Source organism: Periplaneta americana, chromosome 7, assembly GCF_040183065.1.
Source record: "Periplaneta americana isolate PAMFEO1 chromosome 7, P.americana_PAMFEO1_priV1, whole genome shotgun sequence".
In the NCBI taxonomy this organism is placed as follows: Eukaryota; Metazoa; Arthropoda; class Insecta; order Blattodea; family Blattidae; genus Periplaneta; species Periplaneta americana.
The window spans coordinates 182,156,286-182,172,298 of NC_091123.1; the positions used below are offsets into that span (position 1 = coordinate 182,156,286).

Consider the following 16,013-nt stretch of genomic DNA (forward strand, 5'->3'; position numbering starts at 1 on the left):
TTTACTGTACCCTAATTATTAAAACTATGTTTTAAGTTCAAATTTTCAAAGTCATCCCAGACAGTATTCAAAACTGCATGTCCTTAACCTACAAAAGCACGACTAATCGTGATGCTATTGCGATCGTATTATATCACCCTATTAAAAATTGCATTTGATCTTTCTGCAACTACAGAAAAAATACAAGGAATTCAATCTCGATAGTCTCTTCCCTATAAAAAAAACACTTTGGTGGCTGCATATCCTGTTTTTAGCGTACGGTTCTTAAATACTAATTATTAAAGAGGCAATATTCACTTTTGACATAGTTCCTGTTTTTTTATTCGTGCACCTTTCAAAGTTCTCGTTTAGGTTCATGAACATTCAATTTACTCGTATCTATATTCTGCATACTGCAGATTTCCCCACCCATCTCGGGGAATCGCTCAATATTATACAGGTTTACGTTATTATTTATTGTAAATTAAATTAAATTATGAGGTAAGAAAATATTGAATTATATTAAATTATACTAGGTTATACAAAATAACTGTAAATATAATTTTGACACGCACAGAAAACCAACAAGCGGGAAAACGTAATCAACTGTAGCATATGACAAAACATAGCCCTAAAACATGTTGCGCCGCATGGAACGCTGCTGCCATCTGACGGTAAAACTTCGTATAAGATATCCCTATTAATATGTCCTTCTTGCTATCCACTGACTACTAATAGTTTAAATAAACTGAATATTAATTGCTTCTTTGCGCTGTATTTTACAGAATGTTTACTTTAACCCTCATTACCCATTTTTGACTTACACCACTTCTGCTCTGAACGACTCAGATAACGGCATTTATTTCAACTTAAATTAGGCCTAGTAGTTACAAAACTTTATTATTTGCAATGTTTTGTGTGATGTATTAATTACCATAAAAATTTAGAATGTAGATCTACTTTCAATTAAGATATAAAAGTTTTCAAAAACATAATTTGGTTGACATGCTAGTTCGATGTGCATTTGTGCTTGTCAGCATTCATACATCTGAAAGTTGAGAGGCGTATGACGCATGATCACACGTGGGTTGCTTGATGAATGATCCCACACCTGTACGGTGTGTTATGTTACACCCTGTACGTAATAATAGTAGTGTGAAGAAAAACACAAATAAAATCAGTCTTATAAGCTTCCTTCTTGAACAATCTTTAATTGTGAAATGGGATTCTGTTCTTATGTGTGCATATTTGTGCTTGACTGCATGGCTTGAGGGTGCAGGAAGGTGAATGTTGGTGGCGCATCTCATTTCAGCTTACTAACGAGGAGTCTTCTGCATATGACTTTGGAACTATTGAGCGCTATGCTGTATTGGGACTTGGCATCTACCCTCACGTCTATTATGTCTGGTGAGGACTTCTTACTTACTCTTATGCTCTGTTTAAACACAACTGTCATTTCTCAGAACATTAATACTATAGCTTTATTTCTCTCAAAACATTTTCATGCCACGTAATTTTTCAATTCCATTATAAAATTTAAGTACACAGTATTAATGACCAAAGAGTTCTTTCAAGGTAAGTGTAGCTTAGTGGATAAAGCATCAGCACGTAGAGCTGAAAACCCGGGTTCAAATCCCGGTACCGGAGAGAATTTTTCTCCGTTCCATTACTCTTTCACCGTATGATGACGCAGAATATATGCATGGAATATCATATGTACTTCGGTACATTAAAATAATATATATGATATGCGTAAATCACTTCGTAATTTAAGACAGCGCTTATTCTGTCGGAATCCGGCCAACTAGTCACTCATAACGAGTGCACCTCAGCACATGTGTGGACTTCAGTCCTACGTTCATAGACATCTATGACGTAGTGCAGAGGGCGGCCACTAGAGGGAACCCAAGAGTTGGAACTTAAACTGAGACGATTCTGTCCGACACCGAGATGGGTATCCGGTGTGGCTTAGTGGATAAAGCATCAGCACGTAGAGCTGAAAACCCGGGTTCAAATCCTGGTGCCGGAGAGAATTTTTCTCCGTTCCATTACTCTTTCATCGTATGATGACGCAGAATATCTGCATGGAAATATCATATGTACTTCGGTAGATTAAAATAATATATATGATATGCGTAAATCACTTCGTAATTTAAGACAGCGCTTATTCTGTCGGATCCCGGCCAACTAGTCACTCATAACGAGTGCACCTCAGCACATGTGTGGACTTCAGTCCTACGTTCATAGACATCTATGACGTAATGCAGAGGGCGGCCACTAGAGGGAACCCAAGAGTTGGAACTTAAACTGAGACGATTCTGTCCGACACCGAGATGGGTATCCGGTGTGGCTTAGTGGATAAAGCATCAGCACGTAGAGCTGAAAACCCGGGTTCAAATCCTGGTGCCGGAGAGAATTTTTCTCCGTTCCATTACTCTTTCATCGTATTAACAAAGAAAGATTACGACAATTAAAAGTAAAATTCCTCAGTAGGCCTATACCAGTAGTACAATGTGCGAAGTTAGCAATTTCGTAAACATTCTGTACAACATTTTCTCATGAATATTTACAAGTTAAGCAAAATGCAAATAGAAGTAATACTATTTATAGATAATAGACAACATAATACGCAAGACAACATAATCACAAAAAACATAAGAATACAACACAAGCACAAGAACACAAAAAATACATCACACTAACAAACGAAAACAAAAAACACATACAAGATTGCAACCTCATTCAAGAAATGAAATTACAACATCGCATACAGAACAAATAACACTCTACAAAAACATCTCAACACACAAACAACACAAACAAACAAATACAACCACACAGGCGTATACAAACTCAAATGTAACACCTGCAACAACTTCTACATAGGACAGACAGGCAGATCATTTCAAACACGTTACAAAGAACACATCACAGCCATAATAAAATTACAAAACACCGCCACATATGCAGAACACATCACAAATGCTAACCACACCTACAGAGACATCAACACAGACATGGAAATACTGCACATCCAACCAAAAAGCCAGAAACTAAATACACTAGAACAATACGAAATATACAGACACACGAAAACACACCCCAACGAAATTCTCAACACACAACTCACACACTCTTTGACTCCACATTACACCACACAAACACACCCTCACAGGAAACAAAAGAAGAGGCACCAAGACCAACAACGACCAGTTCTGAGGATGACCCATAATAGGTCGAAACATGTAAACCAGGTACGATAGAATTTAACACAAGAAAGTCATATAATACATATTCCGAAGTGATAAAGTGTTAAAAGTTGTGTAACTTAATCAAAATGTAAAAACAAAAAAAAATTCCTGAACTGACGTTTTGGGGTGATAAGTTGGAATAGGGTTGCCAACTTTTTTTTTTTTTTTGGAGGAAACTAAGGAATCGACAAAATTCCACATAGAAAATTGGCAAATTATTACGTTCAGTTACTAAAAAAGACTTTATTCTACACTTCAGCAGCTAGGCTTAAATTAAGAGTATTTTGAGACACATTTTGTTTTGTGTAGTAGTTGAAGTCGGCTGCAGTTTGCAGCTGTGATTTCAATAGATGTGTCGTACTCCTGTTTTAAATATCAGTTCAATTTATTGTTCATGAGATAAAGCACCCTCCTTGTATGAACATTACTACTTGGTATGCTTAGAGCAAAACTAGCCAGTTCTTCCAAATTTATAATATTGATATTGCTTGATTTTAAACAGGTGACCATTAAAACCCATATCTGGCAAGCATTACCTTCTACAAAAAAGTTTGTACACTTAAAATCATCTCTTGAATAACAAAATTCAATTTTTTTCTTTATTCTCATACAAAAAGTTACATATCTTCGGAACTAATAATGCTACACGCATAATATTTGAAATACACATTCTATAGGCTAGTAGGAAACTTTTCTCTTTAAGAGAAATTTATTTTGTTGTATTTGAAAAATATCCCTCCATATTTCTATAAAAGTACCTATAAAATTAATTTTTAAAATGTAATCGTTTACCTTAAAATTTTGGAAACCAATATCAAAATTATGCTCAGACATTTTAAAGAACGTAATTTTAAGAGTGAAATATCAGAGATATTTTGCATTTATTTTTTAAAATGGCTGATAAATATCCATTTTAATGAATTACTGCTTCCTGATACTCGTATTCAAAATTAGGTCTCCAAAATTTCTTTTTCAAAAACTAATCTCGAATTTAAGTTGCTGCAGCAATGATATTTGTACATATACAAAAATGAAAAATATGCCCTCAATTATAAAAAAAATTACAAATTATACCATTCTCTCACTTTGACACTATAGACTATTAAATCATCAGTACACTAGAAGACATGTCCAAAAGCCAAGCCACACATTTCGGTAGAAATCTGTAAATGTCTCAGCAGCAATTGTTTTACCATTTCACTCAATAATGTCGATATGACCTTTCTTGACTACCACAGCTACTGCTTTTGCAATACATCAATAACATTAATTTCTTCACTTGTGAATTCTAAATTATGCTTTTCTGTATTCCCGTAACTAACATAAAACTAAAAGTATCAGATCTGATGTACTCAGAGGTCAGATCACAAATCCTACTTGAAGGCATGTATCTTTGTTAATACGATGTACCGAAGTACATATGATATTTCCTTGCAGAAATTCTGCGTCATCATATGATGAAGGATGAGTGAAACAGAGAAAAATTCTCTCCAGCACCGGGATTTGAACCTGGTTTTTCAGCTCTACGTGCTGACCCTCTATCCACTAAGCCACACCGGATTCTCATCCCGATGTCGGATTGAATCCTCTCAGTTTAAGTTCCACCTCTTGGGTTCCCTCTAGTGGCCTACCCTCATGCACTGCGTCATAGATGTATGACAGTGGCACAATGTCCACACATGTGCAGAGGTGCACTCGTTATGAGTGACTAATTGGCCGGGATCCGACGGAATAAGCGCCGTCTTAAATCACTAAGTGATTATTTTTCGCTTATCATATATTATTACGATGTACCGAAGTACATATGATAGTGGCTTAGTGGATAGAGCGTCAGCATGTAGAGCTGAAAACCCGGGTTCAAATCCCAGTGCCGGAGAGAATTTTTCTCTATTCCACTCATCCTTCATCATGTATCTTTGGCTACATAACAAAATAAGATGTTAGGTGGGTCTAAACAATTGTGTCTCTAGATTTAAAATACTTCTAATATATATAGTATATAGAGAAACATTCTAATCTTTTGAAAAAAAAAGATACTAATAGAACAAACAATTTTTTTTTTTTTACTGTGCAGGTATAGATGGTTGGACAGTCGGTATGTTGGGACAGCAACAAAGACGATTGTAAAGAAGCTCCTCCTGGATCAGTTTGTGCTAACACCGCCTCTCCTATGTGCCTTCTTTGTTAGTAAGTTAACGACTTCTGATATTTATTTACATTACATTGGTATTAACCAATACCAGGATCAATAATATTTGATTTTGGGTATGATATGCATAAATATAAAGAGTTCCTTGTCACGGGGAAAGTAAGCAAAGAAATCAAATGTAAAATGTAAGAAAACGTACCTACACGAAAACTCTCTCAACGACTTTAAGAAGAGACAGTACTGTACCAGTATCTTATTATAATGTTATACCTTTTTGCTAGAGATTGAAATTTTTTGTTGAGTTCGAAATGCAAAATGTGGGATTTTCAAATGGGAAAATCGGTGTTTTCAATTGAATTTTTTGGTATTTTCAAAACACACAGCATTAATAGCACGATAAATACCCTAGCTTTCAAAATACACTTCAGAAAAAAAGATTGACATTTTCCCCTTGTATGGTATGGACTTGTCCTATACAATGGAGTTTCTTCCTTCATTATCTGCAAGTAGATGCAGAATTAAGACAACTTACAAAAGAATATATACCTAACTAGCTTCATTTTTCCTGTTTTGTTGCGTTTTATAAATCAAAAAGCTCTGAACAATAAACAGGATCAAATTTTTAAGAATAAAATTAAATAAGTTATACAGAATTATAAAACTAAATTACTAATACGTGATCTTCACAGATAATGCAGTAACTTTCTTCATTACAATGATAAAAATTCTCATTTATTAAACTTAGAATGACAGGAATACGCTTTCAGTGAACTGTCCTCTATATTCAATTCCATTTGCATCTGACATAAATTTATCACATTGTGACGAACTGCAGTTCTTCGTTTGTTTCAGTCATGAGTGCTATGGAGAGGAAAGATGACATATTTGAAGAATGCCGGAAGAAAATGATACCAACATTTCAGGTAATAGTTTAGGAAAACAACTTAAACAATGTCAGGATTTCTCGATACTATTTCGCTAATATCGAAAGAATTACTGAAACTTCACTTTTTCTATGTCCTTCCTACTCCATTACATAATGCACAGCCAAGATACAAAAGCCTAATATAATGGAAATGTTGTTTTGAGATTTTGGAGAAGATAGGCTACTCAATATAAGTCCTACAAACAAACTTGTTATATTTCTGACACTACTTACATTTTGTGGTGATAATGATGATGTCGATGATGATGGTGGTGATGGTAGTCATATGTTTGTATGTATGTATGTATTTATTTACACTGCAAGTGGGCAAGCACCGGTGGCAGTGGTATACACAATATAAACAATACACAATAAAATTACAATACAATACACAATACAATTATACAACACACAATACAATTATACACAATACAATTTAACACAAAAATTGCAATTAATAATAAAACATAAAATAACCTAATTTTTACAATACAACCTACATATGTATAGGCCCTACATAAGTTTCAATATTCTTTCACTTTACTCTCATCTCATTCACTGTAGTGGCACTATGACGCATTTCACCGACGCTTTAGGACACATTTCACTGACACTCTATAACACATTTCACTGACACTATGGAACACATTTCACTGACACTATGGAACACATTTCATTGACGCTATAAATTATCACTGATCGGAACTGTTCACTGCACTGTAAAACCATAACTTCACTGACTCACCTCGCTTCACTGATACAACAGTTCAAATAAGTCAAATAATTACACCCTTATGCATACTTATAAACAGAACTACATTTAAGCTAAACATTTCTAGTCTAAGACCCTCTTACATGCTATTTTTAAATAATTTACAATTCAAACGAAGGGAGTAACTCGTCAGGCTAAATAAATACATGTCACCTTAAAAAAATTAAATGTTTAATGTCACCTTAATTTTAATTTACACTTTATACGCAACTTTTTAGGTTATTCTTGAATCTCCTTAAGGAGATGTTTAAATTTCGTTTGTTCCCTTTCTGTTTATTATTGAAATGCATTTTATTGTACAAGTTGCCAAATAAACTCAGTTCCTAGAGTACATGTCCATTATTTAATTTAAAATAAAGAAGTACAAAGATGAATATTATGATACTGATGCATAATATTACTAAGAACCATTTTATTGTGTACGTAATAAAATTATCTCATCTGTTTCAGACGAGCTGCATGTTCTGGCTACCAGCACAAACATTAAACTTTATTTTTATACCTCCGGTGGCACGCGTCGTTTATGTTGGCACATGTGCATTTATTTGGATTAACATACTTGTCTGGATCAAACGACAAAAGTATTGATTACGAACTACAGTCTGTGTTCACCATCCATTCTGAGACCACAATATGTAACCCATCACAGCTGAAGAGACAACAGATATAAAACAACCTTTTTCGTGTTTCCTTCTTGGGGAACACAAATAAACCTCAACAACTTCAACAAGAAGTTGATGCAAACTAGTCATATCTAATACAACAGCTTATAACAGACATCTTGCCAAGTACGAACGTTCTCATTTGTAACAAACCACATCACTCAGTATTATTCAAAGCATTCTGAACCATTTTATACCATTTTCAGCATATCAGTATCATGGTAAACATTAAGGGTATATGTATATGAACGACCACAAATATTATCAGATAATGCAGGCTCTAAATTTGAAAAATTTTATAAGAAAATGAACTCACAATTGGACAAAAATTACAAGGTACCACAACAAGACTTGTTAGAACTTAAATATCTGATAAAAGTATAAAAAAAAAGGTTACTAATAATATTTTTCAAATCAGTTTTATCAGAGTTTGAAAAAAAAACACAACAAAATTTTCTGCAGTTACATCATTTGGTAACCATAACATTGTTATGATCTCTCTGACATCTTTAATATTTTTCCTGCATGTAATAAACACTTATTTCTGAAAAGTAGACTACTCTCAGACATGTAGAGTTTTGTTTATTTTAATACAATTAATTTTTTATTTGTCCTACATAAAATATATTAAAATTTACATAATGTTTTGTGAGCTAATTTCTCTATTTTCAAAGAAATGGGCATTATTTTAGTCTATATTTTGCATAAATTCATGTTAAATCAGTGTATAAAATTTCAGAATTCTATCTCTAATGGTTGTGGAGTTATGAAATAATATGTGTGAAAATTTTCAAATTTTGGAAAATTTAATTTAAAGTAAAAAGTGAATTCTTAAAAATGGTATTAGTAACCTTTTTTTATACTTTTATCAGATATTTAAGTTCTAATAAGTCTTGTTGTGGTACCTTGTAATTTTTGTCCAATTGTGAATTCATTTCCTTATAACATTTTAGAAATTTAGAGCCTGCATTTTCTGATAATAACTGTGATCGTTCAGGTACATATATCCTTAAGAATGAAATATCAAGTATCATTTTCTACCCACGCTATGTGTGATCTTGATTCTCCCCTATTTTGTCCTTCGACTGAATGGAGTAATACCTCAAAATTATATTCGTCCATAAGATTTTAATACGAGAAATATAGTCCGAGAATTCATTAAATACAAAACACAATACGTGCAAGTTGCAACTAACATTTACCATCCATAAACAAGACAAGATTGTAAAGAAGTTGTCTAATATTTTAAAGAGTTAATCATTTGTTTTGTTTTGAAAACTGAAAAGTATCTAAAGAGTACCGGTACTAATTTAAATCAATAAAAATTGACTTCAGAGACAAGAAGAGTGTGCAAATACAGCATTTCGTTCTACCGTATTTCTAAAAGTGAAATTGCACACCCAAATCGTACTGGGAATGTATTTTTAGAAAACATGGTTAAGACATTGCGAGTAATACACAATCAGATATATTTTACTTAAATATACATACCGGTACCCTAAGAAGGAGTCAATTCTGGTACACGAGCAACTGAGTCTCAAAATATATAATCCAAACTCTAACCTAAATTAATAAATCTATTGTTCTAGTCATAGTCACTTGCAAATGCTCTTCGTAAATATAAATAGAATCATTTCATTACGATCAGATTAGACAGATGTCTGTAGAAACCCAAATTTCTAAAATGGTATGATGCATTAGAACCATAGGCACCGATTTGGAGAGGGGGTGGAGGAGGACGAGGCACTTTTTACCGCCTGAATTTAAAAAGCCAAGTGTGTTGCCCCCTCAATAAAATTAATGGAGAGACTTCGCCCCTCAAAATTATTCGAAGTCAGATTCCTTAAAAAAATTATTTCTCACTGATTAAATGAAGAAAAATAATTTGTTTGAAAGATGATCTAGGGCATAAGCCCAAAATTTTTATTTCTAACTAATAGAGAGAGAATCAGTGTCGTAGTGAACGTGTTAGTGACGCAACTTACAATGCCTTTCTTTCCTCCCACATTTGAGATCGGTGAATTCCCCACACGTGATGTACTTCTTTTGTTCTATTGTCCATATTTTTCAGTTCAATTCAAACCTATAAACTGCTGCGAACACTACCGGCGATATAAGTATTATCACAGACTAATATAATACAGTCACGAAGCTCAATACATAGTAAATATGCATCCATAGATGCACTAGGATCGCTAATATCGTCTCATTACAGACAATGTGAAATAGTACTGGCACAGTCAATTGTTCCTAGCACCCTCACAACTCAAGCTTCGTGACTGTATATACTAGACTGTGGTATTATCAAGCTATAATAATAATAATAACAATAATAATAATAATAATAATAATAATAATAATAATAATAATAATACAGGTAATAATATAATAATACAAGTGATGATGATGATGATAATAATAATAATAATAATAATAATAATAATAATAATAATAATAATAATAATAGTTCACTTACTAATATTTAATGTGCTGTACAACAGCCAGAGGCCAATAACATTTCAGCACATGACAATTTCATAACAAGAACCTTAATTTTAATAATAGAAATTACAATAAAAGTGCATAGAAATAATGATTAAAATAATGACAATTAAAAATAATTGTAATTGAAAATGAAAGGATGGAATCATATAGGCTAAATGAATATAATACAAATGATATAGAAGATGACTAGAATAATATTATAATACATATCTAAACGAAAGACATAAATTAATAACTGACATAAAACTCCAAAAGTATATACTACACATTAAATGGATCCAAGTCCAATCCATTCAAATTAGCATATTTTATACATCTGCAGACCGGAGAGAGAGATTTAGAATTTCTATTGTAAAAAAATTTATGAAATCTTAAACCCTTAGCAGGAATACGAAGACTGATATTGCTTAAGAAGGATTCACAATCAATATCACCCTTAATGACTTTACAAAAAATAAATAATCAAGATCTTGACGTCTGATAAATAAACTACAACAATTAAAATATTTGCAGTTAATCTCATATTTATAATCAACGGAATTAGGTAAAAATCTATAAGAACACAAAGAAATAAATTTTCTTTGAATATTCTCCAATTTAGCCAAGTCAGTGGAAGTAATGGAGTTCTATACAACAGATGCATATTCAAGCTTTTTTTTGGATCTGTCCAACGTATAGTATAAAATTAATGATATAAAATTTACTTTGTCATACGTTAAAAGTGTTAAAATTATTAAAAAAAGGTATATACCTTCAACAGACGGCCCGTTTTGACGCTATGTGTTGTCGTCCTCAGTGTCAACTGGAGTTTACAAATTAAAATGCAATAGTTGCCCACATTTTTACATAGGACAGACAGGAAGATCCTTTCATACAAGATATAATGAACATATTAAAGCTATAACCAAACCCTACATCACATCAAATTATGCAGATCACATTATCAACAATAATCATGACTACAATAATATAGAAACAGATATGGAAATTTTACACACAGAGGCGTATACTGGTTAAAGGGTTTGGGCTACCGCTGACCCTATTATTACACAAAATATATCTAACAATTACTTTAATTTTAATTACTATGGTAAAACTAATAATACAAAATTATTACATTATGTTATATTATAAACTTTTTCTTTTGTAATTTCCTTGGGCTACCGCTGGTAGCCCCGGTAGCCCGCAAAATACGCCCCTGTTTACACATCACACCAAGAATTTCACAGTTAAACATCCTAGAACAGTACGAAATATATAAGAATACAATAGCATACCCACAATATATACTTAACACACAACTGCAGTTCGATACGCACACATTATTTGACGTCATAATACATCATAACATACAAACAGCCAACCCCCACCATAGGAGCAGCACACCCCCACCCCTACCATCGACAACTGCACATCGCAGAGTCAAGATCACCAGTGGTTCAAGAGACACTGAAGACGACGACACATAGCGTCGAAACGGGCCGTCTGTCGAAGGTATATACCTTTTTTAATAATTCTAACACTTTTTTTGTATGACAAAATAAATTTTATATTTTTAACAAAGTGTTAACGAGAACTGTAATCAATGAAAATTAATGAATTATAGGAGTAGAAAAAGAATAAGTTATAGATCTAATTAGACAAGCAAATAATAATAATAATAATAATAATAATAATAATAATAATAATAATAACAACAACAATGGTAGTAGTAGTAGTAGTAGTAATAATAATAATAATAATAATAATAATAATAACAACAACAATGGTAGTAGTAGTAGTAGTAGTAGTAGTAATAATAATAATAATAATAATAATAATAATAATAATAATAATAATAATAACAACAATGGTAGTAGTAGTAATAATAATAATAATAATAATAATAATAATAATAATAATAATAATAATAACAACAATGGTAGTAGTAGTAGTAGTAATAATAATAATAATAATAATAATAACAACAACAATGGTAGTAGTAGTAGTAGTAATAATAATAATAATAATAATAATAATAATAATAATAATAACAACAACAACAATGGTAGTAGTAGTAGTAGTAGTAGTAGTAGTAATAATAATAATAATAATAATAATAATAATAACAACAACAATGGTAGTAGTAGTAGTAGTAGTAGTAGTAGTAGTAGTAGTAGTAATAATAATAATAATAATAATAATAATAATAATAACAACAATGGTAGTAGTAGTAGTAGTAATAATAATAATAATAATAATAATAATAATAATAATAATAATAATAATAATAACAACAATGGTAGTAGTAGTAGTAGTAGTAGTAATAATAATAATAATAATAATAATAATAATAATAATAATAATAATAATAATAACAACAACAATGGTAGTAGTAGTAGTAGTAGTAATAATAATAATAATAATAATAATAATAACAACAACAACAACAACAACAACAATGGTAGTAGTAGTAGTAGTAGTAATAATAATAATAATAATAATAATAATAATAATAATAATAATAATAATAATATAATTAGTTAACTGATATTAGACAAAAATACATACGAATACATTGGCAAATGAACTAGTCTTTTATTATTATTATTAATGTTCAACATTTTTCTTGTCGACCTGGTTGGTGAGTTGGTATAGCGCTGGCCTTCTATGCCCAAGTTTGTGGGTTCGATCCCGGGCCAGATCGATGGCATTTAAGTGTGCTTAAATGCGACAGGCTCATGTCAGTAGGTTTACTGGCATGTAAAAGAACTCCTGCGGGACAAAATTCCGGAACATCCGGGGACGCTGATATAACCTCTGCAGTTGAGAGCGTCGTTAAATAAAACATGACATAACATTTCTCTTAAACAATTAAATTTGTTACGGAGTTTAAAATTAACCATTATAAACATTCGGTTTTAGTGATCTTCTCTTGTAAAGATCATAATCGTAGATGTGTGTTTGTTAAGTATAATCAGTACTAGGTAATGCATAAGAGCCGTAGTTTTCAACCGTCTTTGGTTAAGAAATTTCCATTGGTATTATATGAAAAATCAGACGATGTAATTTTCTGTAAAATATGTAAGGATATTTTTTTAGAAACAGCAATTAAAGTTTTATTGGGCTTTTGTGCGCAGTTCTGCCCCCACTCCCAGGATTTCAGTCGGAGCCTATGATTAGTACTGTTAATGCATAATGTTGATATAAATGAATGTAAGGAGTGAAAGGTCCATTTTTAATATAATCGTTATATCTGATATACACAGATCGTATTTCAGAGTGATATGTCTTGAATGAAAAATGTTGCAGTGCACAAAAAGTGTAAGCGTTGAAATAATGTCTTCTACTTATTAGTAAAATTATATCTCTGATATCGTATATCTTTTTTATGTTCATTTTCAGTAACGTAGGATACAATAGTTTTAAATTAATGGTGTAAATCCTCTTCCTCCAGTTTGTATTTGTATGCTTCTGAATGTTCAAATCCCATGAATAGTGGCAATGGTTAAAATGTATTCATCGAGAAAATTGCACAACTTTATATAAAAAAATAACTGTGTTTTTTACTGCAATAATATGCTAGCTTAAATAATGTGAAAATACAACTCACCACAGTAATTAGTGAAGCAAAGTAAATTCCATATTGATTCTTAATATAAGTTTACACTGTGAATTACAAAAGCAGAAATTGAAATGTGGAAGAACTGAGTAGCATATTAAGTTGTAAGAATGCGTACAGAAGTAATTGTAACCACTAAAAAAGAAGAGTGTTGAATGCCTGGCAGAATTTAACGGAATTTTAGGGTACCAGTACATACCGGTACCTAATGTAAATCAAACACAGTTAAAAGTTAAAAAATTGCGTAACAAATATCAATGTGCAGAAAATAATACAGAACTGTGTATGAAGATTTAATGGCATGTAGTGATTAAGGACGTTCGGAAATTTAGATTTTTAACGCCTTCCCTCCAGTTACTTTCATGGCACGAATCATGATTACTTCTACTCCAAATTATGTGTTATCGCGCTTTCAGTTTCTTACAATTCTACGAAACCGACATCAAGCACTTCTTTCTATCCCTCATAGAACGTCCTTATACTCATTCTCCTACACTGTAGAAATATCTCCTCTGGAATTCCTTACCTAATGACATCAGGGACTGCAAGACTTTATCACAATTCAAAATTAAATTGGAAAATTTTGTCTTAGTTAATGTTTTTAGGTATTGCTAAAAGTGTTGATTTGTGTTTTTTACTCTAGATTAAAATTGCACGTTTTATGTTTATGTTCATTAATTAGTTAGAATATAATTATGATACTTTATCACTCATTTAAAGTTTGTGTGACTGCAACCTGTGTATATTTTTTGTGTGGCTTTACTTTGTTTATAGTGTGATTTTTTTCTTTTTATTTGTATTATTGTATTTGAATTTCTGGAGTGTTGAAGAGAAGGCCTGATGGCCTTAACTACATCAGAATAAATAAATAAATAATAATAATAAAACTTTTGCCCACTTTTTTCATTACACTCTCTATAAAACCTATATTTGTTATGTTGAAAATTTGTACAAATAGGGCTATTTTTATAACAAAATTATTTATGAAACATATCCATCCCAGCAAGTTTCCAAATAACATTCGCAAAAATGAGTCCATTAGTCTTTTATGTAGTAGTTCGTTTCTCCAACAATTAGCAATTACAGTTCAAAATACACTCACAGGATAAAGACATACAGTAGGCCATGGAAGCTCTAGTGCATTTTGTGGCAGCTGTAGCTGTACACACATACCACTAGAGATCCAAACAGTCACTAAATTACAATACCATGAAAGTTAAGACACAACTAACATGCTTTAACACAAAAAAATCTCAAAGTGCGAAATGTAATGTTTTAGTGTCAGTAATATGTTACGCATTACATTCCTTTACTGTGATTTTGAGTTGAAAAGATAACAGTTCATTTAATAAATGCAGAAAGCTATTAAACAGAGTAAATCTACTGATAGGTACCAATAAATTAGATTGCATGTTTGTTCCAAACCTTTTAATGCGTACCTCTACAAATGTGAAAGAAAACTGAATATAGGATTAAAAACCATAATTCACAGAAACAGAGTTGTTTTTCAGTGATTGTTAATTTAGGATCCTGATGTATTCACGAACTCTGCCTGAAGGGTTTCAGAGAATTTTTCAAGCATTAGGATCCTAGTCGTCCTACAGTATATTCTTGGTCTTGGAAAATTTAGACTGGAAGTGTACAAAACAAACGAAGGAAGAGGCACCATTGAAGAAATACGGTAATATACCCTACTTTTAGTTTTGTTTCCGTCTTGACTTATTTTAATCTTAACCCAGAAGTATGTTTGTTAACACATTTAATATTTTACTTGTGAACGTTTTCGCCCATTTTGGGCATCTTCAGACCATAAAGATATCTTAATCATCATTAATCCTAGACTTTTAACTGATTTTAACATGTGATTTTAATATACTTCTCAACTTTTATGAAGTTATTTACGACCGCAACATAATGATATTTTGTCATATACCATACTATTAATCTATTAATCTTCGATACACAACGAACTTCTACGGCAATATGAGATTAACAATAACAAGTTGATATTATCCATAATAACGACACATACTTGTAACAATTTGACTTTATTTAATACTGCAACCTTCACAATAGTACATATTTACAACATATTTGTTTAATAGATTATCAAAGCGTCACTGAAGTTTATATAAACTACATTTAACATTCATTTTGTACCGTAATTCC

The 16,013-nt window shown here is 31.7% G+C and overlaps 1 protein-coding gene across 4 annotated transcripts in view; it reads left to right on the plus strand.

Moving 5' to 3' along the window:
* LOC138703813 (mpv17-like protein) overlaps positions 1 to 10,902 on the plus strand; it is a 62,667-nt gene extending 51,765 nt beyond the window's left edge. For 3 of the 4 annotated variants that reach the window (XM_069832007.1, XM_069832006.1, XM_069832008.1), the window contains exons 4-6: positions 5,305 to 5,417; positions 6,232 to 6,302; positions 7,527 to 10,902. In XM_069832007.1, the coding sequence (XP_069688108.1) occupies positions 5,305 to 5,417; positions 6,232 to 6,302; positions 7,527 to 7,664 (322 nt within the window). In that variant the 3' untranslated portion in view covers positions 7,665 to 10,902. Of the gene's footprint in view, positions 1 to 1,291; positions 1,387 to 5,304; positions 5,418 to 6,231; positions 6,303 to 7,526 lie in introns of all 4 variants that reach the window. The other variant, XM_069832009.1, reaches the window with a different exon arrangement.
* The last annotated feature ends 5,111 nt before the right edge of the window (positions 10,903 to 16,013 follow it).